General features: G+C 44.4%; 1 protein-coding gene across 8 annotated transcripts in view; it reads left to right on the top strand.

The window, feature by feature from the left end:
- ebf1b (EBF transcription factor 1b) overlaps nucleotides 1-26019 on the top strand; it is a 264404-nt gene that overhangs the window by 148291 nt on the left and 90094 nt on the right. For all 8 annotated transcript variants that reach the window (XR_015520545.1, XR_015520544.1, XR_015520541.1 and 5 more), the window contains exon 10: nucleotides 4920-5046. Coding sequence is in view for 4 of the 8 variants with exons in the window: in XM_087301781.1 (XP_087157907.1) it covers nucleotides 4920-5046 (127 nt within the window). In the remaining 4 variants the exon portion in view is untranslated. The remainder of the gene's footprint in view (nucleotides 1-4919; nucleotides 5047-26019) is intronic.

The following is a 26019-nucleotide window of genomic DNA, read 5'->3' as shown; positions in this document are numbered from 1 at the left end:
ACTTCAATGAGCCAAATTAAATGTCCACACTTAAATTGAACATGAATTGACAAAACAGAATTTACATGAGACCACAGGTCGACAACAATTGGACATTCCCAAAACATATGAAGAAAATTACCTAAAGATACAGTGTTACAGATATGACAGTTGTAGTTAGACTGCAGTTTCATTTTGAATCTCTTATAAGGAGTTATGTATGCTTTATGTATAACTTTGAAATGTATAAGACAAAGAGCTAAGTTTTTAGAAGTTAAGATTAGGTTAGACCACACCCTGTCCCAGTCAATCGATAAGTCCAAATCTCTTAGTCCACGATTCCAGATAAGTTTAATAGAAAGAGGCTTTGCAGTGTGATCATTAAGTTTGCTATATACAACAGAAACACACACACACACACTGCATATATATATATATATATATATATATATATATATATATATATATATATATATATATATATATATATATATATATATATATATATATATATATATATATGCAGGCAGGCAGGCAGGCAGCCAGATAGATAGATAGATAGATAGATAGATAGATAGATAGATAGATAGATAGATAGATAGATAGATAGATAGATAGATAGATAGATAGATAGATAGATAGATAGATAGATAGATAGATAGATAGATAGATAGATAGATAGATAGATAGATAGATAGATAGATAGATAGATAGATAGATAGATAGATAGATAGATAGATAGATAGATAGATAGATAGATAGATAGATAGATAGATAGATAGATAGATAGATAGATAGATAGATAGATAGATAGATAGATAGATAGATAGAATAGAATAGAATAGAATAGAATAGAATCGAATAGAATCGAATAGAATCGAATCGAATAGAATCGAATCGAATCGAATCGAATCGAATCGAATCGAATCGAATCGAATCGAATCGAATCGAATCGAATCGAATCGAATCGAATCGAATCGAATCGAATCGAATCGAATCGAATCGAATCGAATCGAATCGAATCGAATCGAATCGAATCGAATCGAATCGAATCGAATCGAATCGAATCGAATCGAATCGAATCGAATCGAATCGAATCGAATCGAATCGAATCGAATCGAATCGAATCGAATCGAATCGAATCGAATCGAATCGAATCGAATCGAATCGAATCGAATCGAATCGAATCGAATCGAATCGAATCGAATCGAATCGAATCGAATCGAATCGAATCGAATCGAATCGAATCGAATCGAATCGAATCGAATCGAATCGAATCGAATCGAATCGAATCGAATCGAATCGAATCGAATCGAATCGAATCGAATCGAATCGAATCGAATCGAATCGAATCGAATCGAATCGAATCGAATCGAATCGAATCGAATCGAATCGAATCGAATCGAATCGAATCGAATCGAATCGAATCGAATCGAATCGAATCGAATCGAATCGAATCGAATCGAATCGAATCGAATCGAATCGAATCGAATCGAATCGAATCGAATCGAATCGAATCGAATCGAATCGAATCGAATCGAATCGAATCGAATCGAATCGAATCGAATCGAATCGAATCGAATCGAATCGAATCGAATCGAATCGAATCGAATCGAATCGAATCGAATCGAATCGAATCGAATCGAATCGAATCGAATCGAATCGAATCGAATCGAATCGAATCGAATCGAATCGAATCGAATCGAATCGAATCGAATCGAATCGAATCGAATCGAATCGAATCGAATCGAATCGAATCGAATCGAATCGAATCGAATCGAATCGAATCGAATCGAATCGAATCGAATCGAATCGAATCGAATCGAATCGAATCGAATCGAATCGAATCGAATCGAATCGAATCGAATCGAATCGAATCGAATCGAATCGAATCGAATCGAATCGAATCGAATCGAATCGAATCGAATCGAATCGAATCGAATCGAATCGAATCGAATCGAATCGAATCGAATCGAATCGAATCGAATCGAATCGAATCGAATCGAATCGAATCGAATCGAATCGAATCGAATCGAATCGAATCGAATCGAATCGAATCGAATCGAATCGAATCGAATCGAATCGAATCGAATCGAATCGAATCGAATCGAATCGAATCGAATCGAATCGAATCGAATCGAATCGAATCGAATCGAATCGAATCGAATCGAATCGAATCGAATCGAATCGAATAAATCGAATCGAATAGAATAGAATAGAATAGAATAGAATAGAATAGATAGAATAGATAGATAGATAGATAGATAGATAGATAGATAGATAGATAGATAGATAGATAGATAGATAGATAGATAGATAGATAGATAGATAGATAGATAGATAGATAGATAGATAGATAGATAGATAGATAGATAGATAGATAGATAGATAGATAGATAGATAGATAGATAGATAGATAGATAGATAGATAGATAGATAGATAGATAGATAGATAGATAGATAGATAGATAGATAGATAGATAGATAGATAGATAGATAGATAGATAGATAGATAGATAGATAGATAGATAGATAGATAGATAGATAGATAGATAGATAGATAGATAGATAGATAGATAGATAGATAGATAGATAGATAGATAGATAGATAGATAGATAGATAGATAGATAGATAGATAGATAGATAGATAGATAGATAGATAGATAGATAGATAGATAGATAGATAGATAGATAGATTTTCCCAGTTAAAACTAATGCTTCAGGTGAGTGGTCAATCAGTAAGTGTCTCAATCATAGAAATGTAATGTTCACCAAAACACTGCAGAGCTGCCCACATATAGTTACACTCCAGCCTATCAAAGGCTTTTTCTGCATCTAATGAATAAACTGCACACGGGCTCAGAAGAGAGTCTGAAAAATCAAGTACATGATACAGTTGCTGCATATTATCAGCCACATGACGTCCCTTAATAAAACAAGTTTGGTCCTCTTTGATTAAGCTGTTAATTACCTTCTCCATGCGAAAGGCAAGAGTTTTAGCATAAACTTTTAGATTGCATGGGATACGTGATACTGGTCTATAGCTGCAACAATCTAACCAATCTTTACCCTTTTTAAGAAGCAATAAAATCAATTATATTTTTTGGTCTCTATGAAATGTACCATATTTAATTGCTAAATTTAATGAATCAAGCATGAGAGTCTCTACCATATACCATATCTCCACTTTATTTTTGCTTTTTTAGAAAAGCTTTGTTTTTGTACATTTTGTAAATATTGGATCTTATTTTCTAATTGTGTAAATTGGCGCGTTCTTGCTTTGGCTAGAGCAGACGAAAAAGATATACAAAATCCTCATACTATACACTTAGTGGTTTCATGGAGTATTTGAGGATATACCTCACAAGATACATTCCTTTCGAGAGAAAAAGTGAAGCCCTTAGATGTAGTATTTTGAATTCTCCAAAGATCAATCACATTAAGGTCAGTGATAAATTTATTCAATAACTTAAAGGATGCATTAGCTGTAGTATCAGGATGAGATTTATCCAGTGCAGGGTTTAAAACAGCATTAAAATCACCACCCATCACTAAAAGACAATCAATCTGCTTTTTTTACACATTATTACTGCTTATTATTAAGTATTATATATGAAATATTTATGAAAAATGTACTGTTTGCTTCATTCGGAACATAGATGGAGACCAGTACTTATTTGTCATTATGTATTTTGCAGCGTATAAAGACAAATCTACCTTCCTCATCATTCCCAGTATGTTTAATAGTTCAACTTCCTATGAACTAAGATAAGCACCCGCTTAGTTTTATTACGATCACAAGAGTTGGATGCCAGTTTGTAAAAGTTATTTTGAAAATGTGCCACATTGCATTGTTTTAAATAAGATTCTTGTATCGGCACAAGAGATTGATTTAAGGTGCAAATATTCTAATAACCAGGTGCGCTTAAGAGGAGAATTTAGGCAATTCACATTCAGTGATAAAATATTCAGAGCATAAATTGTAAGCTTGAAATACCACGAGTCTGCCTACCTGAAGAAAAACAAAAAAACTGACTTATTTCTAGTGACTTGTAAACATTAGTATGTATCCTAGATACCAACACATCTAAATGCATAATTCTTTTAAAATAAAAGCTAGATAAATAAAAGTATTGAAGTTTGTTGTAGGACATAGAAAAAAAGAAAAGAACAACAAACAACTGTAAACAACCAAAACAGGCCGCACATTACCGAGAGTGTAGGTCTGTGTTGTTGATGCGTGACCAGTCCACTTCAATGCAAGACATGTCCCCAAAAGGCCCACTAAGCCAGAAACATAATGGTTGACCCAGCTCTCCATTCGCCTGAAAATAATAAAAAAATCTAATAAAAATGAGATAAAAACATTACTATTTACCAGTCCGCAGATGAGCGTGCAGGGCTGGAGCAAGATCACAAAAAGAAATTAACAAGTGTCCATAGGCATCTTGTTATCGTCCTTTTTAGTGCAGTTATGATGATTGCCACCGACCTTGTATTTCATTTTCTCTCGTTGAGCTGCGGAGATGGAGACAGTAGCTGTTGCCTTCTTTTTGCTTTGTAGCATTGCAGAGTAGGTCTTCAGTTGCAGTGAAGTAACAAAATCCTCTGCCTTCTGAGGAGAGTCAAACATCATATGTTCACGTTTGTGGCGTAGCTGGGATAGGTGAGGAAGGGCTGGAGACCAAGTGCTGTCATCTTCTTCAAGATTGGATTAAAGCTCTTTCTCTTGGTCATGGCCGAACTGAAGTCAGGAAAAATAGTAGCGTGACATTGTCCTTTGTATGTTTCACCGGATACATACCTTTTAGGTATATCAAAATATTTTTCAGTGTCGGCTGAGCTACTGCCCGAGGCTTTTTCCACATATTATTCTTATTTTTATAGACCTTCCTTTTTTCGTCTTTTTAAAATATCCTTTGTCATTTTGTCGTTACAGCTCATCACACCTCATGCAATCAGAGTTCAGACCCCTCCTCGCCACATTCCTGGGGTGGTAGAGGTCACACTCTCCTATAAGTCCAAACAGTTTTGCAAGGGCACACCAGGAAGATTCATCTACACAGGTAAGCCTTTTCAGATCAAGAGAGATAAAGTTTTTGACTCATTTCAAGCGTATTACTACATAAAGCATGTAGCTCAGAGGAGATGTATAAATCTGCATCAGAGAATGGACCTCCTTCAAATTCAACCCAGGCTCATTGTGGAAACATAGCCCTGCAGACGTTTCTGCGGACCCCGAAATACGTCCCGGGAGGTACGTATTCGAGCAGTTTTTGTTTTCGCGGATCCGCGAGAGGCCGCTGTGCGCACTTTTTTGCGTCTCAAGCGCCTCTCGGAAGCGTGCACCGTACGCGCCCACGCTGTTCTCACGCGAAAAGTCGCCGGAGGCCGCTGTGGAGCGACCATCCGTCCGACTGGCTGGCTGAACGCCTGAACGATCGACCGGGCGGCCTCCTCTTCCTCCTCCTCCTTCCCTAAACACAAGCAACGGTATGCAAAAGCCTTCCAGAAAAAAAAAAAGCAAAAGCCCTCGTCTTTGATTTCGCCCGCAGTTTCGGATCCCGCCACATTCTCGCCCTTATTTTTTGAATTATGTTTTTCATCTTACCTGATTTCTGGAACCGCTCTTCCCCGGACCCGATCTCGGTCGTCCCCGCGGCTGGCTCCTCATCCTCCGGGCCTCCGCTCCGCCGACGTAACGCTGCGAGCTAAGCGGGCGAACTGGTAGCAGCGGAAAAGCCCTCTACTCAGAAGCGTACCTCCGGCCACGTAAATCGCGGTCTCCAGAAACGTCTGCAGGGCTACATTTCCAGAATGAGCTTGGGTTGCTCAAATTGCATTGTCCTGAAAACAAATCTAATTTAAATATAACTGTTTTGGTCTTTTCTCATTTTTCAACTTGAACAGTGCCTAATACCATGAAGTCATAGGTCAAGTTGATGACTTAGTTGTAAATTTACTTACTTAATGACCTACTTTGTGCTTTCTTGCTGATATAACGTCATAACACACACACACACACACGCACACACACACACACACATGCACACACACACACACACATACACACACACACACACACACACACAAAATTAATATACTTTTACAAGTTATTCTATATCAAATGAGAAATACAAGAAAAGAGTAGCTTATCTGGTGCACAGATGGATCTTATGAGACAACTTACTCATTCTAGTGAGAAAGAGGGAAGAAAGCACATTGTAAATCCACAGAATATAAGGAGGCAACCACTGATACTTAAAGAAAGAATCAGATAGAAAGTTCATTTTTTTATTTCTTTCATTCACTTCTGAGCATTCAGCCATTTTCACAGAAACTTATCAGATATCTTTTGAAATAAATGCATACATAATAATTTGATTTAGATTTAGCATAATTATTAACATTTTTAGCTGTTATATAGGTAAAAACTTAGGTTTTTCAAGTATAAGTTAACTTACCATATACAGTTCAATGCTGTAGAACTCAAGTTGGCACCTTTTAGGGCACAAATTTTGCAACTGGCACACACAGATGGTAGTTGACCTGGGTATTCACTCATAAAACAGATGTATTAAAAACAACACAACCAGTATTAGTTCATAACACACCTATGTGATTTGTTACGGACAACAGACTGATCAATTCCATGCCAAGTTGCATTGCTGCCAAAATTTAGGCAAAAGGAGCCCCAACTAAGTATTGAGTACTGTTCATACTCATACTTTTTATGTTCATACTTTTCAGTTGACTACAGAATTTGGGGTTCCCCTTCGGGGGGAACTTCAGCACTATAAGTGGATTTGATTGTAAAATCCACGCATTGGGAGGTTCGGTTCAGAAGCTACTTGTCTGAAAGAGTATTGAACGGGCCAATTAAGAATGAATTGGCAGCGCAAGCCTGCGCAGGTGAGCGGCATAAGCAATCAACTGAGTATATAAGCTCACCTGGCGCAGCAGACGCTATCCTTTTCGCTTCAGAGACTTTCTGATCGAGTCGATGAGGGTTCCTCCTGCTGTGACCAGCGATTCTGAGCGAACGAGAGCATTCTCCCGGTCCAGAGTGTGTACACGCAGTGGCAGACGGTCGAGCTGGGTTTCTCCCTTGCCTGGCGTTCTTTGGGTCCGGTCCTCCAGAGCGGTGCGTATAAAGTTGCAAACTTCACAGAAAGAGCAACACAGTCGTGCAGCACGTCCTTATCAGGACGGCGCTCCGACTGTGCGTTTCTGGATGCGGTGGTTTCCTGTCCTCGGATGATGGGCGCGGGCACTGTGTTACATGTCTGGGGGTCCAGCATGTTAATGCGCTGCTCGCGGGCAGTTCATGTCGTCATCGCGATGCCATGACTGTTGCGCAAGATCGCGGTTAGCCTTTGCAAAAAGGCGAACCACCCCAGTTGTCCCCTGCTCTGCAGCGGGCACTCGGGCAGATCTGAGGGTTTCAGCGAGAGATAATCCGTCGCCCACGGGCCCGCGGACCTCCCGCTCCTCTAAGCGCTCCATCCAAGCTTCGGGCGGAGGAAGCGATCCGTCTAACAGATGGTAGCCCTTACGCCCGATGACACCGGAGACCAGATGTCCACCGCGGCATCGGAGGGTGGGCTTTCATTGTCCGATGATGATCCAGACCCGCTCGCCCCCTTCGGGCTGGTGAGCGCTGTCACTACGGATCCTGAAACGGACATGTTAGCCGTGCTTTCCCGGGCTGCTTCGGCCGTGGGTTGGAGATGGTTTATCCCCCAGCTCCGCGGCCGGACCGACTAGAGGGGCGTTCCCTTCTTCCCGGAGGTGCACAGTAGGCTCACGCGGTCTTGTAAAGCACTTTTTTCTGCTCGTGCTGCGTGTTCCTCCACCCTAACCACTCTTGACGGTGAAACAGCCAGGGGGTATGTGGCGATTCCTCAGGTTGAGTGCGCGATGGCGGTAAATCCGCGCGGCGCCTCTTCTTGACGGGGTCCGCCTCGTCTCCCATCCAAAGCCTGTAAGTTATCTACCTCCCTCGGAGCTAGAGCTTACATAGCTGCGGGCCAGGCTGCTTCCGCCTTGCATGCGATAGCCACCTACCAGCGCTACCAAGCGCAGGCGCTGGCCGAGCTGCACGAGGGTGGGTCCAACCCAGGCTTACGAGCTTCGCACCGCCGCCGACTTAGCTCTTCGGACTACTGAGTCCGCTGCGTGTGCGTTGGGGAGGACGATGTCCACATTAGTGGTCCAGGAGCGCCACCCCTGGCTGATATGCGCAAAGTCGACAAAGTCCGCTTTCTTGACTTCCCCATATCCCCAGCCAGGTTCGGCGACACTGTCTGTGAATTCACCCAGGAATTCAAGGCGGTGAGAGAGCAGTTGGTGGGTGATGTCTTATCGGCGGTCCGTAGCCCGCTCCGCCCGCCGTGCCATTCATACCTGCTCCTCGCCGAAGGCGCCCGCCTACGAGAGCTGCTCCGCCCCCGCACACGCCTAAGGCGAAGCGAGCGCGTCGGGCACCTCGGAAGCAGGCAGCCCCCCTGCCCAGAACGCCGCTAAGTCCGGCAACGGACCGCGAAGCGCCCCTGGGACAGGCCATCTGGAGAAGAGGGAACTTGCTCTTTCCCCGCTGGAGGGCGGGGCCCCATTTCCAACGGCACTTTTTACTGCCATGAAAACATTATGAGAGGGCACTTTTCACTTCCCCAGATGTGACAGCCCGAAATCTGCCAGTCTGGGACGCTATGCTTTCTAGCTTGCAGATTCGGTGCGTTTCGCCAGTGGCTCACGAGCGCTGGGAGGACGGTCTCCTTTCTCCCACCCCTCGAGCCTCCCCTCCGGAGCTCGGGTTTGGAGTGAGAGCAAATATCTCACCTCCAGCTTTTCCGTGGGACCCGCGAGCTTCCCGGATCAGCACACCCACTCCGCGCTGCCCCACTGCTGGTACGTCAGCGATTGTAGCGATGAGTCCATTAGCGAGAGCTCTGCCTGCCTGGTTAGCGCGGGCCAGCTCTTCGCGGTGGCTCATACGCACAATCAGACTCGGCTATGCGATTCAGTTCGCGAAACGGCCCCCCAAGTCACGGGTGTGTATTCACCAGGGTCAGCCCCCTGTCCGCCCCTGTCTTGCGAGAGGAGATTGCTGTCCTCCTGGCGAAGGATGCAATCGAGCCGCTCCCTCCAGCCGAGATGGAGAGCGGGTTTTACAGCCCACGCTTCATCGTGCCCAAAAAGAGCGGTGGGTCACGGCCAATCCTAGATCTGCGCGTTTTGAACCGCTGCCTGCACAAGCTGCCGTTCAGAATGCTCACGCAGAAGCGCATCCTCCGGTGCGTTCGTCCTCTGGGTTGGTCTGCAGCATTAGACCTGATGGACGCGTATTTCCATGTCTCCACTCTTCCTCGCCACCGACAGTTTCTGCGGTTTGCGTTTGAAGGTCGAGCTTGGCAATACAAAGCCCTCCCCTTCGGGCTCTCTCTGTCTCCGCGGGTCCTCACCAAGCCCGCGGAGGGTGCCTCAGCGCCCCTTCGGCTCGCGGGCATCTGCATACTCAATTTCTTTACGACTGGCTGAATTGCCCTCTCTTTTGATTATGCACAGAGTTGATTATGCACAGAGACAAAGTGCTCTGGCACTTCCACCTGTGGGGGTTTCAGGTCAACCGAGAAAAGAGCAAACTCGCCCCCGTGCAGAGGATCTCTTCTCTCGGGCTGGAGCTGGACTCGGTCACCATGGCAGCGCGCCTCTCCGGAGAGCGCGCTCAGCTGATGCTGTACTGTCTGAGAGAGCTCGACAGTAAAATAGTGGTCCCACTGAAACTATTTCAGAGGCTCCTGGGGCATATGGCATCCGCAGCCGCTTCATGCCGCTCGGATTATTCTATATGAGACCACTTCAGCACTGGCTTCACGATCGAGTCCCCAGACGCGCATGGCACGCGCGCGCACACCGAGTCTCTGTTACTGCGCTGTGTCGCCGCGCCCTCAGCCCTTGGAGCGACCCCTCGTTCCTACAGGCCTGGGTGTCTCTAGAACAGGCGTCCAGTCTTGTTGTCGTTTCAGCAGACGCTTCCAACACGGGCTGGGGGGCTGTGCGTTGCGGGCATGCGGCTGCGGACCTGTGGAAAGGTACCCAGTTGCATTGGCATATCGCCTGGAGCTGTTGGCAGTGTTCCCCGCTCTCCACCGTTTTTTTCCGGTGTTGGAGCGGCAACACGTGCTGGTCAGGACGGACAGTACGGCGGCGGTGGCGTATATCAGCCGTATAGGGGGTATGCGCTCTCGCCGCATGTCTCAGCTCGCCCGCCGTCTGCTCCTCTGGAGTCATCCGCAGCTGAAATCGCTGCACGCCATTCATATTCAGGCAAGCTCAACCGTGCAGCCGATGCGCTTTCACGGCAGCCTTGCGTCCTGGAGAATGGAGACTCCACCCCGAGTCTGTTCAGCTGATATGGGCGCGATTCGGGGAAGCCCAGATCGATCTGTTGCTTCCCCCGAGATCGCTCATTGCCAGTTGTTCTTTCCCTGACCGAGTGCTCTCGGCACGGATGCACTGGCTTACAGCTGGCCTCGGGGCACGCGCAATACGCGTTTCCCCCAGTGAGCCTGCTCGCGCAGTTACTGTGCATGGTCAGGGAGGACGAGGAACAGGTTGCTGGTTGCGCCCCTCTGGCTCAACCGGACCTGGATGTCAGAGCTCTCCCTCGCGATAGCCCTCCCCTGGCAGTCCCTTCGAGAGAGCACGTACTCTCTCAGGGACAGGGCACCACCTGGCACCCTCGCCGATCTTTGAAGAGATTTTTAGACGCGAGGAAGACTTAGGTAACCTCCGATTGCGGTGGCTAATACCGTCACTCGGGCTAGAGCCCCCTCCCCGAGCGCGCCTATGCCCTGACGTGAAGTCTATTCACTGAATGGTGTGTCTCTCGCTGAGAAGACCCCCGTAATTTGCCAGATCAGCGTTGTGCTTTCTTTACGCCGAGAGAAGTTGGAGAGCAGGCTGTCGCCCTCCACACTCAAGGTTACGTGGCTGCCATCTCCGCTCTCATAACGCGGTGGCTGGCAGCACCGTGGGAACGCATAACCTCATCATCCGGTTCCTCAGGGGCGTTAAGCGAATTAATCCACCCCGCCCCCTCTCATGCCCTCTTAGGATCTCGCCCTCGCTACACAAGCCGCGTCAGATCCCTTCGATCCTCGACTCAGTATTTTCTGTCCCTGAAGACAGCTCTGCTGGTCGCGTTGATATCGATTAGAGGGTCGGGGACCCGGAGGCATTTTTCGGTCAGTGACTCGTGCCTGTAATTGGGCTGGCTTCTCTCACGTATGAGACCCCGCCCGCGATATGTGCCCAAGGTTCCTACCACTCCGTTTTAATACGAGGTAGTGAGCCTGCAAGCGCTGCCCTCGGAGGAGGCAGACCCAGCCCTTATTTATTGTCCAGTTCGCGTTTTGCGTATTATCCGGACCGCACTCAGAGTTTAGATCATCTGAGCAGCTCTTCGTCTGTTATAGCGGTCGGCAGCAGGGAAGTGCCGTACCGAAATAAGTTCCCACTAGATTGTGGATGCCTTTCTTTCACTATCAGAGCCGAGATGAGCCGCGTCCCCCGAGAGCGCGTGCGCACTCCACTCGGAGCTTCGCATCCTCTCGAGCGCGCGCACGCGGCGCCCCTCTAACAGACATCTGTAGAGCTGCGGGCTGGGTGACACCCAACACATTTGCAAGGTTTTACAATCTGCGAGTGGAGCCGGTTTCCTCAAGGGTATTAGGTAACCCTTGGTGATTGAGGAAACAATTCGGTAGGGTGTTGAAACACGCTTGCTGCGCCATTTTCCCTAACACGGAGATACGTGCGCCTTTTTATCTGTCAGTAAAGTTCCCCGTCAGGTGAGCCCTGCAGATTCCTCCGTGGCCCCCAGCACTGACTCAGCGGAGGAGTCACTTGCTGGCCCACTACGTTGTAGGTCTGCCCGCTGGTCAGCCCGCGTTTTGGGTAAAGGTGCCTGCTATGCGTGGTCCCCACTAGGCGATCCCATATGCTTATTCAGCCACGGTTAAGTCCCCCCCCCCTGGGCGGACCCGTGTCTTCCCTCCCCGCTAACCACTCTTTTGCTATGCGTACTCCCCCTTTTTAGGGCTAGTCCATATGTAAATTCTGCCATCTATCCCCCCTTGGGTAACGGATGGCCTCCGCAGCGTCCTCCCTATCGGGATTGCACGCTTCCCAACGTACTGTCGTATTTTCCTAGAATTATCTAGATGCTCACGACTTCCCAAAAAATATATATAAATCCGTAAAACTTCTGTTGAAGTAGGATAAATTAGGGCCAGGGACACGTTGGAGGACCGCGCCCCCCATGATGTGGGTGCGTCACGCTTGCTTGACTATCTCCTCATCGGGGGTGTTGGTAAGGTGCAGTCATTATGGCGCTTTCAATGGGCTCCCAATGCGTGGATTTTACAATCAAATCCACTTATAGTGCTGAAGTTCCCCCCGAAGGGGAACGTTCGAGGTTACTAAAGTAACCCTTCGTTCCCCGAGGAGGGGAACGGAAGCACTATACTCCGTCGCCATAATGACTGTCCCTTAGCTGTTGAAAGTCTCTTCAGCTTAAAAAGGATAGCGTCTGCTGCGCCAGGTGAGCTTATATACTCAGTTGATTGCTTATGCCGCTCACCTGCGCAGGCTTGCGCTGCCAATTCATTCTTAATTGGCCCGTTCAATACTCTTTCAGACAAGTAGCTTCTGAACCGAACCTCCCAATGCGTGGATTTTACAATCAAATCCACTTATAGTGCTTCCGTTCCCCTCCTCGGGGAACGAAGGGTTACTTTAGTAACCTCGAACGTTTTCATTAGTACAAATTCCTGAAATTAAAAAGAAATAAACACTTGAAATTAGTGCTGTCAAAATTAGCGTGTTAGTGCATGCGATTAATTTGAATTAACACGTTTAAAAAAATAACACAATTAACGCAGTTGCAGTTTTTTTCCTGTTGTGGCCATGGTGTGTTCAACATGCAAAGAAATATGGATAAGACCAAGGAAGCACTTTTTAAGGAAAGTTTCAGAATAAAATAATTAATGTAGCATTACCAGGCTCTCCAGCGTTTCCTCCAGAGTTTCACCTAATTTCGTATGTTTAATTTTTAACTTTCGACTTTTGTTTTAATAGAATTTAATAGCGCATGTCGAACAGAAAGAAAAACATCTGCATTTCATAACTCAGTGGTGCTTTAAGGTAATCATAAATTGCTGTTTTTACATGGTAGACTTTTAATAAGAGTATTATCTTTATCATATTAAAATCGGAGTATTGGTGTCCATGTAAATGAAATGCCAGATGAAGTCGCGAGCTGTCAAAGTCAGCGCTTTCCACTGCCTTTTAGCATGCGCCCTCCAATGTTTCATTAAGTTTGACGTGTTTCCCGCTTTAACGCAAGTTGTATAAAGTGTCTGCTTCGCATTGTTGTGTCAGAATCTTTGTGAAATACAGACATACTTTAGAATGCTTAGTTAAGCAAATTTAATTTCTGCTTGTGATCCTGCCTGTTCTCACTCTCAGCTCACATCATTCAAAACAAAAGGTCCACATTGTCCCCCGAAAATGTCAACAAACTGGACTGTCTTAGCAACTTTCTGAATGTAAAGGAGGACTAAGCAAAATTGTTTCTGCTTTGTAATTAATGTTCTCAACTCACAGCAATACAACATTTCAATGAGTACAATTGATTGTATTCAATACTTTATTGTTGTTATTATAATTTTCCATTTTCCATATTTGCAATGCCTGTATTTTGGCATTTTTGTGCAGTCCACTTAGAATCTAACTAGGAAATCAATGTTTTCTTTATTGGCATTAATTGTTTTGAAACTCAAATAGCACTAACATGCTTGTGTTTTTTTCTGTAATAAATATGGCTGTCAAGCCAGGATCTTGATGGTTTATTGTGGGTATGTTGTTTACATAAAGAAAACTGTGTTACAAGTTAAACAAAAATTCTAATAATGAATTTTATGTTGAATTTAAATCGTTTTTGTCGTGTGTTTACATTAATTTTACATTTGAAAAGCCAAAATGACAAGTTTCAGTCTTTTTAATGTGATTAATTGCTATTAAAAACAATAATTTTTTTTTAAAAAGTGTGATTAATTAGTTAATTTTTTAATCGATTGACGGCACTACTTAAAATATATTAGTCTGTATGGAATAAATGTATACATACAAGTTTCAATTCTTGAATAGAATTAGTAAAATAATGTATGTAAATAGGTACAACTATAAAACAGGTATAGTTGTTTAGGTACAACTACCACAGGACAACGGCGCCAGTGGTCTTGATGCAGATGAAAAGTAAACATAGAAAGTGTATTTATATATAAAGATAGATATGAGATATAAAATAGACAGAGATAGATTTATTTGTGCAAAAAAACGCAGATCCGGTTCGTGTTGCTGATGCAGTCTGTGTAAAACACCTGCGCGCTGCTTCCACACTTCCTAACGCCTGTTTCACACCGCAAGTGTCAGCAGCGCGTGAGCAGAGCGTGCGCAGCGCGTATGTCGAGCAGTAGCAGAACGCAGGCGTTTGCCTTTTCACACCAGCTGCGTCTGCAGCGCGCAGCTCTTCGGCAGCTGCTGCAGAGATCAACCTATCTCTGTCTATTCTATCTAGTTACCCATGTCTCTCTATATACAAATACACTTTTTAAACTTTTCATCTGCACCAAGGCCCCTCCTATGCTGTTTCTTTAACCTGCAAATGTTTATTTTACAAATTTTATAGATCAAATAGTACTGTATGCTTCTCAAGCTAACTTATATGAGAAGTGTCTACAGTCAGAAGACAATCGCCTGTGATATCATGTCATTGGTTTTTTGATTATCAGGTTTCTGTAGACCTAGTTATAATAATATTTATACAATATAGTTATTATGATATTTATACATGATCAAACTAGTGTTACTTTCTCCGCTTCAGTGATGTCCAGCGGCAGAATAACAGCTCGTTAATTCATGCTCGTGCAGAGGATGAGACGGACAAAAGTAACCAATGCATGCCATTCTTTTTTTCTTATTTTCGTGTTGTCAGATTCACAGTGCAAACAGCTCCGGGTAGGAATAACTGGAGTGAACATAAAACAAAGCCGATTAAAACTTTCTTCCTCTGCTCAGCTGCACAGAACACAGCGAGCTCACATAATCCAGCATGCGTGTCGAACTACACTACCCACAATACACTTCGCTATGGACTACAAATCCTGTAAATATTCTATTTCCCCTCTCCAACAACACTAGTGTGCAACTTAAGCAAAACTAATACTAAAATTGTTTTACATTTGGTTTTGTAATTCGGGCCTAAATAAATGTTTGTTGCCGTTTTTAATCGTTTTAAGTTAATTTGAATGACTATATATAAGCCATTTGACATTATTAACGCATTTATTGGGTAAAATTGCTACTTTTTACTGTCATTCAATGTGTTTTGGTCATTATCAATGCACTGTCACTTTAATTGAGCGTGAGCAGCGCGTCAAAAATAGACCCAGCGCCGAAACTATCGCTGCACTGCTGCTTCGGTGACGCTCACGCCTCGCTCTGACGCGCTGCTGCTGCGTGCGGTATGAAAGCTCTAATCTGTTAACATTGAGGCCGAAAACACACGTGCTGCTCACGCTCTGCTTACGCGCCGCTGACGCTTGCGGTGTGAAACAGGCGTAAGCACGGCGCACGTGCTGCTTTAGCTGTAATTGCGCGTGCAATGGGAAAGTTCCCGCATCCATCACGGTCTGGATCAATATCATGTACGCGCTGTTTTATTTCCGCGAAGTAGTGATTTATCGCGGATCAAGTGCAGCGAAGTGTTTCAGCGGTTGCATCATCATAAAATACTGTTTGGGAAGTGTTGTTTTGGTGATAAAAATCTTTCCGAATATATTTATGTAACTTATATAAATACCAGGACTAGCTTATATGATCAGCAGGGAAAAATTAATCAATGGATACAACTTCCCAGCATTCTTAAAAAATATCTTATTTTGTGTTTAACATAGGAAACAAACATGCTTATTACAAGCAAAGTAAGCTGTCATGGCAACCATATACAATGCACATTACGAAATAAGCGCCAAAAAATAGGAAATATGCAAGCGTATTCATAGCTTACCTTGTCATTGCTGGGGCTGACAGGCATTTAGCTGAAAACCTTTCTAAAATCAGGCGATATACATTCAACTCCACCAACAGTAAATACAAGTTCACTACATACTTTTCTCACTCTGCCGCTGCAGTGACGTAGTTTCCGGGTGCGTTTTTTCTTCTTTTTCCTTTGCATTATTTTATATTGGCTATTAATTTTTTTACTCAGTAACGGATATGATTTAAAATGTAGCGAAGTACAATACTTTAGGCAAATCATACTTAAGTAAAAGTAAAATTACAGATTTTAAAAATTACTCTAAAAAGTACAAATTCTCCAAAAAACTACTTAAGTACAGTAACGTGAGTAAATGTAACTTGTTACTTTCCACCTCTGCATTTTGCATTCTTTATTTTGTAATTAACTATGAATATAAAACACAATAGTGCATGTGATATTAACTATATCATACATTCATGCACAGAACTAAACTGTAACAGAGCACTCAGCGAATGTATCATATCATTTTAACTGCATATCAGAGGGACATTAGAGTGAAACAACATGTGTTGTATCGTATAAAACATTATTTTCTATTAGGACTATATTATGATGGTGAAATATGTAAATTAGCCTGTACAATTTTTAATATGTTTACATTAATGCCATTTTGAATTTAAAAATTGTCGGTTTTATTTATTTAATATATGGAAAATGTACTTGAGTATAGGCTATTATTTGGTTGCTAGTATTTTTGAAGAAGTGTGTTTTGTTTTTGTTTTTCAGATTTAGTTTTTAATATAAGTCTCACGTAGTGTTTGTGAGAAATACTACAGTAAGAACTAATCTTTACTAATTAGTATTGTGAAGTTGCATTGATGAGTCACACACAATATCGTTACAAAGTTCGCGCGCACACACACACACACACACAGATACACACGCACACCGCAGCTGACACACACACACACACACACAGGCAGGCAGACAGACAGAGCATGCTTAGCACTGTTTTTGCACTCAAATGTGACAAGATACAGGTTAACCTCCAGTGCTGTGTGGATATCTGTTATGCTAATGTACAAAATAAACCTGATTTAACTTCCATAAACCGGGATTGAAGCGTCTTCTTTTATAATTGTTCTGACACGCGGGTGTGCTGATGAAGTAAAGCTGAAGTAAATCGATGTAATTAATTACACACGTGCACTATTTTAAAACACTTTAAACATGTGAAACTTACTCTTAATCACATTTGATGATGATTGCTGATCATCATCAACGAACAGAAAAGAACAGAACAGAACATCATCAGCAAACAGAACAGACCTTTTATTCTGGGTTGCTTTGCGTATGTCTGCCTGGTCTTGTTGACATATACACGTGACTACCGGAACATGTTAATTTGCGCAGCTGTGAATCAATTCAGTGGCCGGGGGACCGCACTCCTACATAAAGTTGCGGTCAGCCTAACAACCGCTCTAATTGGTCCACCGTTTTTATGTTGTTAAATTGAAAAAAAAAAGGACTGGATGTGCTTATATCACCCCAATATGATGGTCTATACACTATATATACACATATGTTTGTCCTAATAGCTTGAAAAGTAGATTTTTTCACCATAGGTGCCCTTTAAGAAAGCCAAATTTAAAAACTATTTTCAACCAGCCAAAGTGGCTAGTGGGAGTGACTGCCTAACTTACCAAAGCTGAAATCTACCCGCATTTGGCGGGTTGGTGGGTGTTAATGTAAAGCCCTGGTTACAGGTAACAAAAGTGATAAATGCATTTATGTTGCTAAATAACTTTAGTCGTTTCTTTGGCCACTTTTAAAATTTGGGTTGAGTAGGTAAATAGTACACCACCTTTTTTTAGGACTACACCACTGGTATGTATGTATGTATGTATTGTAGCGGGGTGGAGTGAAAAGGCAGACACAAGTTGTAAGTGAACACGCCCCGAAGGGCTTTTATTTACAATGTAGGTGAGGCGAAAGTGCAAGAAGTGCAGGTGTTTTCAGTGAACTCCCCTTGGTCCCAGTGTTGCCGTGCTCCAGGTGAGTTATGAGTGAGTTGATGGTGAAGAGTTTCTTTGATTTAATCCATGCTGCCGTGAAACCCCAAATTTGGGGTAAAATTTGCTGGATTTACAGCCGAAGTCCGGGGCGTGGAGGACCGGCACAGACGTAAGGGCCATATTCAACTTCTGGAACTCATCTTCCGCCACTGCGGACCATTGTAGTTTTTACGGCTGCCCGTTTTTTGTCAGGTCGGACAAGGGACAGGCTACCGAAGAGAAATTGAGAATAAAACAGCGGTAGTATCCAGCCAACCCCAAGAATGCTCGTACCTGGGTTTTGTTCTTTGGCTGTTCCACTCACTGTAATGCTTCCACTTTGTTGGGCTGTGGCTTGATCAACCCCCGTCCTACTTGGAAACCCAGGTAACGTGCTTCGGCTAGACCCAGGTGACACCTTTTGGGGTTGGCTGTGAGCCCAGCACGAAGGAGCTCCATCAGCACCCTTCTGAACCGGTCCAGATGGTCTTCCCAACGCATGGATAATTGATGAAAAAGTGTACGTATCTCCGTGTTAGGGAGAATGGCGCAGCAAGCATGTTTCAACACCTTAACCGAGTTGTTTCCACATTTACCAAGGGGACCTAATATCCTTGAGGAAACCGTCTCCACTCGCAGATTGTAAAACCTTGCAATTGTATTAGGTGTTGCCCAGTCTGCAGCTCTACAAATGTCTGTTAGAGAGGCTCCGCGTACACGCACCCAAGAGGATGCGATGCTCCGAGTGGAGTGCGCACACACTCTCGGGGGACACGGCTCGCCCTGGCTCTGGTAAGCGAGGGAGATGGCATCCACTATCCAGTGGGCCAACCTCTGTTTCAATATGGCCCTTCCCTGCTGCCGACTGCCATAGCAGACGAAGAGCTGCTCAGATGATGGTCCAGATAAATACGCAAAGCCCGAACTGGAAAAAGTAAGAAAAGGGCTGGGTCTGCCTCCTCCAGGGGCAGCACTTGCAGGCTCACTACCTGGTCTTTAAACGGTAGGAACCTTGGGCACATATCCCGGCTGGGGTTTCAGGAATGTGAGAGTAAGCCAGCCCGAATTACAGGCACAAGTTACTGACTGAAAAATGCCTCCAGGTCCCCAACCCTTTAAATCGATATCAACGCGACCAGCAGAGCTGACTTCAGGGACAGAAATCTTAAAGATACTGAGTCGAGGATCGAAGGGATCTAACGCAGGCTCGAGAGAATGAGGGCGAGATCCTAAGAGGGCATGAGAGTGGACGGGGTGGATTATTTTGCCTAGCTCTTCTGAGGAACCGGATGATGAGGTTATGCCTTCCCACGGTGCTGCCAGCCACCGCGTCATGAGAGCGGAGATGACAGCCACGTAACCTTGAGTGTGGAGGGCGACAGCCTGCTCTCTAGCTTCTCTTGGAGTAAAGAAAGCACAACGCTGATCTGGCAAATATCGGGGACTTCTCTGCGAGAGACGCACCATTCAGTGAATAGACTCCACTTCAGGGCATAGGCGCGCTTAAGGAGGGGGCTCTAGCCCGAGTGATGGTATTAAAAACCACAATCAGTAGGTTACCTAAGTCTTCCTCGCGTCTAGGGACCACACGTGGAGGTGCCAAAGATCGGGGCGAGGATGCCAGATGGTGCCCTGTCCCTGAGAGAGTAGGTCCTCTCTCAAAGGGATCTCCCAGGGGAGGGCCATCGCGAGGAGGGAGAGCTCTGACATCCAAGTCCGGTTGGGCCAGAGGGGCGCAACAAGCAAAACCTGTTCCTCGTCCTCCCTGACCCCAAGGCCAGCTGTGGACCAGTGCATCCGTGCCGAGAGAGCCCTCGGTCAGGGAAAAGAACAACTGGCAATGAGCGTTCTCGGGGGAAGCTAACAGATCGATCTGGGCTTCCCCGAATCGCGCCTATATCAGCTGAACAGACTCCAGATGGAGTCTCCATTCTCCAGGACGTAAAGGCTGCCATGAGAGCGCATCGGCTGCACAGTTGAGCTTGCCTGGAATGTGATAGGCGCGAATCGATTTCAGCCACGGATGACTCCAGAGGAGCAGACGGCAGAGACATGCGGCGAGAGTGAATACCCCCCCATGCGGTTGATATAGGCCACCACCGCCGTGCTGTCCGTCATGACCAGCATGTGCTGGAAAAAGCACCGGAAAAAAACTGTGGAGAGTGAGGAACACTGCCAACAGCTCCAGGCGATTGATATGCCAATGCAACTGGGTTCCTTTCCACAGGCCCGCAGCACACAGCCCCCCAGCCTATGCTGGAAGCATCTGTTAAAATAACAACATGACTGGACGCCTGTCCTAGAGGCACTCTGGCCTGTAGGAACGAGGGGTTGTTCCAAGGGCTGAGGGCTATTGCTGCAAACCAATCCCGAGGACGAACGCACCAGAGGATGCGCCTCTGCATGAGCGTTCTTAATGGGAGCTTGTACAGACAGCGGTTCAAAACGCGCAGATCTAGGATTGGCCGTGACCCACCGCTCTTTTTGGGTACGATGAAGTACGGCCTGTAAAACCCGCTCTACATCTCGGCTGGAGGGACCGGTGTGATTGCATCCTTCGCCAGGAGGACAGCAATCTCCTCTCGCAAGACAGGGGCGGACAGGGGGCTGACTCTGGTGAAATACACACCCGTGAACTTGGGGGGCCGTTTCACGAACTGAATCACATAGCCGAGTCTGACTGTGCGTATGAGCCACCGCGAAGGGCTGGCCCACGCTAACCAGGTAGGCAGAGCTCTCGCTAATGGACTCATCGCTACAATCGCTGACGTACCAGCAGTGGGGCAGCCCGGAGTGGGTCTCGTGGAAGAGCTGGAGACGTGAGATTCGCTCTCACTCCGCACCTAAACTCCCGAGAGGGAACTTGAGGGGTGGGAGAAAGGAGACCGTCCTCCCAGCGCTCATGAGCCGCTGGCGAAGCGCACAGAACCTGCGAGCTGGGAAGCAGAGCATCCCGGACTAGCAGGGTTTGTGCTGTCACATCCGGGGAAGTGGAAAAGTGCTCTTTCATTGATTTTTTTTATGGCAGTAAAAAGTGCCGTTGGAAATGGGGCAAGTTCCCTCTTCTCCAGATGACCTGTCTCAGGGACGCTTCGCGGTCTGTTTTCAGGACTTAGCGGCGGTCTGGGCAGGGGGGCTGCCTGCTTTGGAGGTGCTCAACGTGCTTGCTTCACTGGAGGCATGTGCAGGGGCTGGGAAGCTCTTGTAGGTGGGCGCCTTGGGCGAGGAGCAGTAGATATGGGTGATTCGGCGGGTGGAGCGGGCTTATGGTCCCGCCGATAGGGGGATACATTACCCATCGCATCAGACTGCTCTCTCACCGCCTAGAATTCCTGGGTGAATTCACAGATGGTATCACCGAACAGGCCAGCTTGGTATATGGGGGAGTCAAGAAAGCAGACTTTGTCGACTTTGTGCATATCAGCCAAGTTTAGCCAGAGGTGGCGTTTCTGGACCAGTAATGTGGACATTGTCCTCCCCAACACACACGCAGCGGACTTAGTGGTCCGAAGAGCATAGTCGGTTGCGGAGCGAAGCTCATGTAACAAGCCTGGGTTGGACCCACCCTCGTGCAGCTCGGCCTGCGCTTGGTAGTGCTGGTAGGTGGCCATCGTGTGTAAGGCGGAAGCAGCCTGGCCCGCAGCCTTGTAAGCTCTAGCTCCGAGGGAGGCAGATAACTTACAGGCTTTGGACGGGAGACGAGGCGGAACCCGCCAAGAAGAGGTGCCACGCGGACAAAGATTGACCGCAATTGCGTGCTCGACCTGAGGAATTACCATATATCTCCTGGCCGCTCCACCGTCAAGAGTTGTGAGGGCGGATGGACACGAAGCACGGGCAGAAAAAAAGTGCCCTCCAAGACCGCGTGAGCCTACTGTGCACCTCCGGGAAGAAGGGGAGAGAGGCCTTGAAGGCTTAGCCCTCTGGTCCTCTACATAGCACCCATCTAGTTGGTCCGGCCGCGGAGCTTGGGGATAAACCATCTTCAACCCCACGGCCGAAGCAGCCTGGGAAAGCATGGCTAACTTGTCTGTTTCAGGATCCGTTTTGACAGCACTCACCTGCCCGAGGGGGGCGAGCGGGCCTGGATTGTCGTAGTACAAAGAAAGCCCACCCTCCAATGCAGCAGTAGACGTCTGGTCCCCAGTGTCATCGAATGTAAGGGCTACCATCTGGTTAGATGGATCGCTTTAGATGGAAGCTTGGATGGAGCACTTAGAGGAGCAGGAGGTCAGCGGGCCCGGAGGCGACGGATTATCTCCCACTGGAACCCTCAGATCTGCCCGAGTGCCCACTGCAGTGCAGGGGACAGCTGAGGTGGTTTGCCCTTTTCCAAAGGTTAGCCGCGATCTTAACTGCGCAACAGTCATGGCATCGCAATGATGACATGAACTGTCCGCGAGTACTGTATTAACATGATGGACCCCCAGACATGCAACGCAGTGCTCGTGCCCATCATCCAGGGACAGGGAACCACCGCATCCAGAAACGCACGGTCGGAGCGCCATCATGAAAAAGACGTGCTGCACGACTGTGTTGCTCTTTTTGTGAAATTGCAACTTTATACACACTGCTCTGGAGGACCGGACCCAAAGAATGCCAAGCAAGGGAGAAACCCAGTTCGACCGTCTGCCTCTGCGTGTACACACTCTGGACCGGGAGACTGCTCTCGTTTGCTCGAAATCGCTGGATCACAGCAGGAGGAACCCTCATCGACTCTCTCAGAAGGCTGTAATAGTCTCCGAAGCGAGAAGAATGGCGTTTCCTTGCTTTCCCTGTGCTTATATTGCGGAGCTAATTGGCAATAAGCCACACGTGCGCAAGCTTACGCTGCCAACTCATTTGGCATTTCATTGGCCCGTTATATACTCTTTCAGACAATTGGCTTTCTGAAACGAAATCCCCATTTGTGGATTAAAATCCACTTATAGCATTGAAGTTCCCCATCCGAAGGGGAACTGGTGTATTGCAGTTCTGTGAATGCTTAATTTTATTGATAAAGATATTATTATCCTTTTAATAATTTAAATTTATTCAAACATCAGGGTCACAATTTTAGCCTGCATAGCCTATGGAAGTGTGGTCTGGCTATATGTATAGCCTGTTTTTTTTTTTTAAAGAAAAAAAAAAAAAAAAATATATATATATATATATATATATATATATATATATATATATATATATATATATATATATAAACAATCAATATTATTGTTCAAAATTTCAACTATATCTTTGTGACATGCACTAAACAACTATGCAGGATCTCATCAAAAATGACAGAAATATTTTTTGCATACTGTACAAAGTCATAGGAATGTCAGCTTGAGTGTACTTGCTTATTAAACTTAAGTCAATAAACTTAAGCTGAATTCATGTGTTGGCAAAAAAGATCTTTTTGTCTACCCTAAGAAATCTAGAGTGAATTATGTAGATTCACACTTGTTATAATGAAAGTCAATCTTACTTAATCGACCAAAAAACTAGCCTACATCTCTTATAATAGGGCTGCTCGATTTTGGGAAAAATCATAATCACGATTATTTTGGTCATAATTGTAATCACGATTATTCCAAACGATTATTAGTTGAAGTCAAAATTATTAGTACTCCTGAAATTTTTTTTAAAATAAATTTCCCAAATGATGTTTAACAGAGCAATGAATAACAGTATTTCCTCTAATATTTTTCTTCTGGAGAAAGGCTTATTTGTTTTGTTTTGGCTAGAATAAAAGCTAATTTAAATATTTTAAATCCTCTTTTAAGGTCAATATTATTAGCCCCTTTAGGCAATATCTATTTTTGATTGTCTGCAGAAGAAACAACTGTTATATAATGACTTGCCTAATCACCTTAATCAAGCTTTTGAATCACACTTTGAATTTTAATGTTTGTATTTAAAAAAAATATCTACTAAAATATTATGAGCTGTCATCATAGCAAAGATAAAATTAATCGGTTATTAGAAATGAATGATTAAAACTATTATGTTCAGAAATCTTCTTTCCATTAAACAGAAATTGGGGGGAAACGGTTGCTAATATTCAGATGGGCTAATAATTCTGACTTCAACTGCATTATTTTCTTCCCTGCAAAGGAAAGAGAAATAAATACAATAGAATAAAAATATGAAACAAACTGTGCTTTTAGCATTTTCACTGTAAGAAAAACACTTTAGCTTCAAAAGTCTTCAGTCAAGAGCAAAGAGGGATTTTCTCGTTGTTTTATTAATCATGATAAAACAGGCGGAGAGCTGTGCTCTGTCACTTTAATGGTTTCGCTTTCACGTGTCTTCTGATCCTCAATTCGTTTGTTTATTACAAAATGAGGGTTAATATGAATAATCACTAAACACCATGTTTTGACACCTATTTGAACATTAAAGCACTCACGTTAATGACTTTAGATGTGTGTGCTCTCTGCTCGTTGCAATGTGCGAATGAGACCAAGTGCTGACCGCAGTCTTTCGCCCGTCTTTCGCGCTTTTAAGAGCAACAAGTGAGGACAACTGGACAGGGGGCGGTAAATAATGGAATAATTGTTTATCTCGCGGATTTTCGATTAATTGCACAGTCCTATCTTATAATGCATGTTTGTAGGGCCACCCAGCTTGAATCTTCTGAAGTTCCTTAGTTCTGCTTCTCTCAAATGTGTTACAAGTTTTGTAAAGGTAACGACTTCTGATGAAATTGTCTTTATTTACTTTGACAAAGTAATGGGTTTATTAACCTTATTAAAAATATTCATGTTACAACTCCAATTCAGAAAATCTTGGAATAGTATCGAAAACGCAAATAAAAAAAGAAAGTAGTGATTTTTTAAATGTACTTCGACTTGCATTTCATTGCAGACGTTACAAACACAAAATATTTCAACTTCATTTCATTTGTAAACACATATTTTTCTGTCATTCAGACCTGCAATACATTCCAAAAAAGTTGGGATAGGAGCAATTCAGGGTTACTATTAATAAAACTATTGGTTAAATCATGTTGTGATTTGGTAGAGTTGATGTCAACAGCTGATTGCAATGATTTGGTACAAAATCACATCCAAGAAAACTGTACTATGCCAAGAGGAAGCCTTATGTTAAAGGTGCTGTATGTAAGTTTTTGACTCTTCTAAAGCATAAAAATGACATAATATGTTTGCAGATATTTTAAAAACATGCCAAGAGAATATTCTTGTTTATCTGAAAAGCAATGCTGAAGTCAGATATTCTGCTTTAAAAATGTATTTTGCTGGCTGGAACGCTCTCTATATTTATGTTATTTTAACTTGTCCAATGTCAGTTTAGCCAATTATATTTCAGCACTCCGGGTAGCCTTGGTACAAAACCGCAATTTTCATTTATTAATTCAGAAAGGGTCAGAAAGCATGCGCTCGTGACCGAAATGCGCCCTCCGGTGTACAGTATAATATGAACTCTGAAATGAGAGATTCAGTTCAACATGAGATTGTTAATAAGCAAACAATATAAATATTACAAACGTAAACATCGGGTGAGCAGGTTACACTGTAACCGCATGTCCTACGAACACGCTTCACAATGAAATACGCAGTGATAAGCAATTTGACTGTTTGCAACAGGTGAAACACGACAGAAATTTAAATACAGCCATTCAGAAGCACACAATAATGCACTCACTCAAGAAATGGTAAGGGTTATGATCTCTTTAATACATATTAAGTAGCCCTCTTTAACATTACTAATGTACATGCTGAGTCAGTTCTAAATTTCAAGATCTGAGTTGAATTATCTGCTGCTGCTTTCAGTATATGGCAATAAATGTCATGTAAAATGGCTCCCATTCAAACTTCCATTGTTATGATTTAGCACTGAATCAAGCACATGAGGTTTACCTGAGGTGATCATTG

The sequence above is a fragment of the Danio rerio genome, chromosome 21, assembly GCF_052040795.2.
Source record: "Danio rerio strain M-AB ecotype USA chromosome 21, GRCz13ab, whole genome shotgun sequence".
In the NCBI taxonomy this organism is placed as follows: Eukaryota; Metazoa; Chordata; class Actinopteri; order Cypriniformes; family Danionidae; genus Danio; species Danio rerio.
Note: the sequence above shows the minus strand (reverse complement) of the source record. Positions and strands in the feature narration are given on the sequence as shown.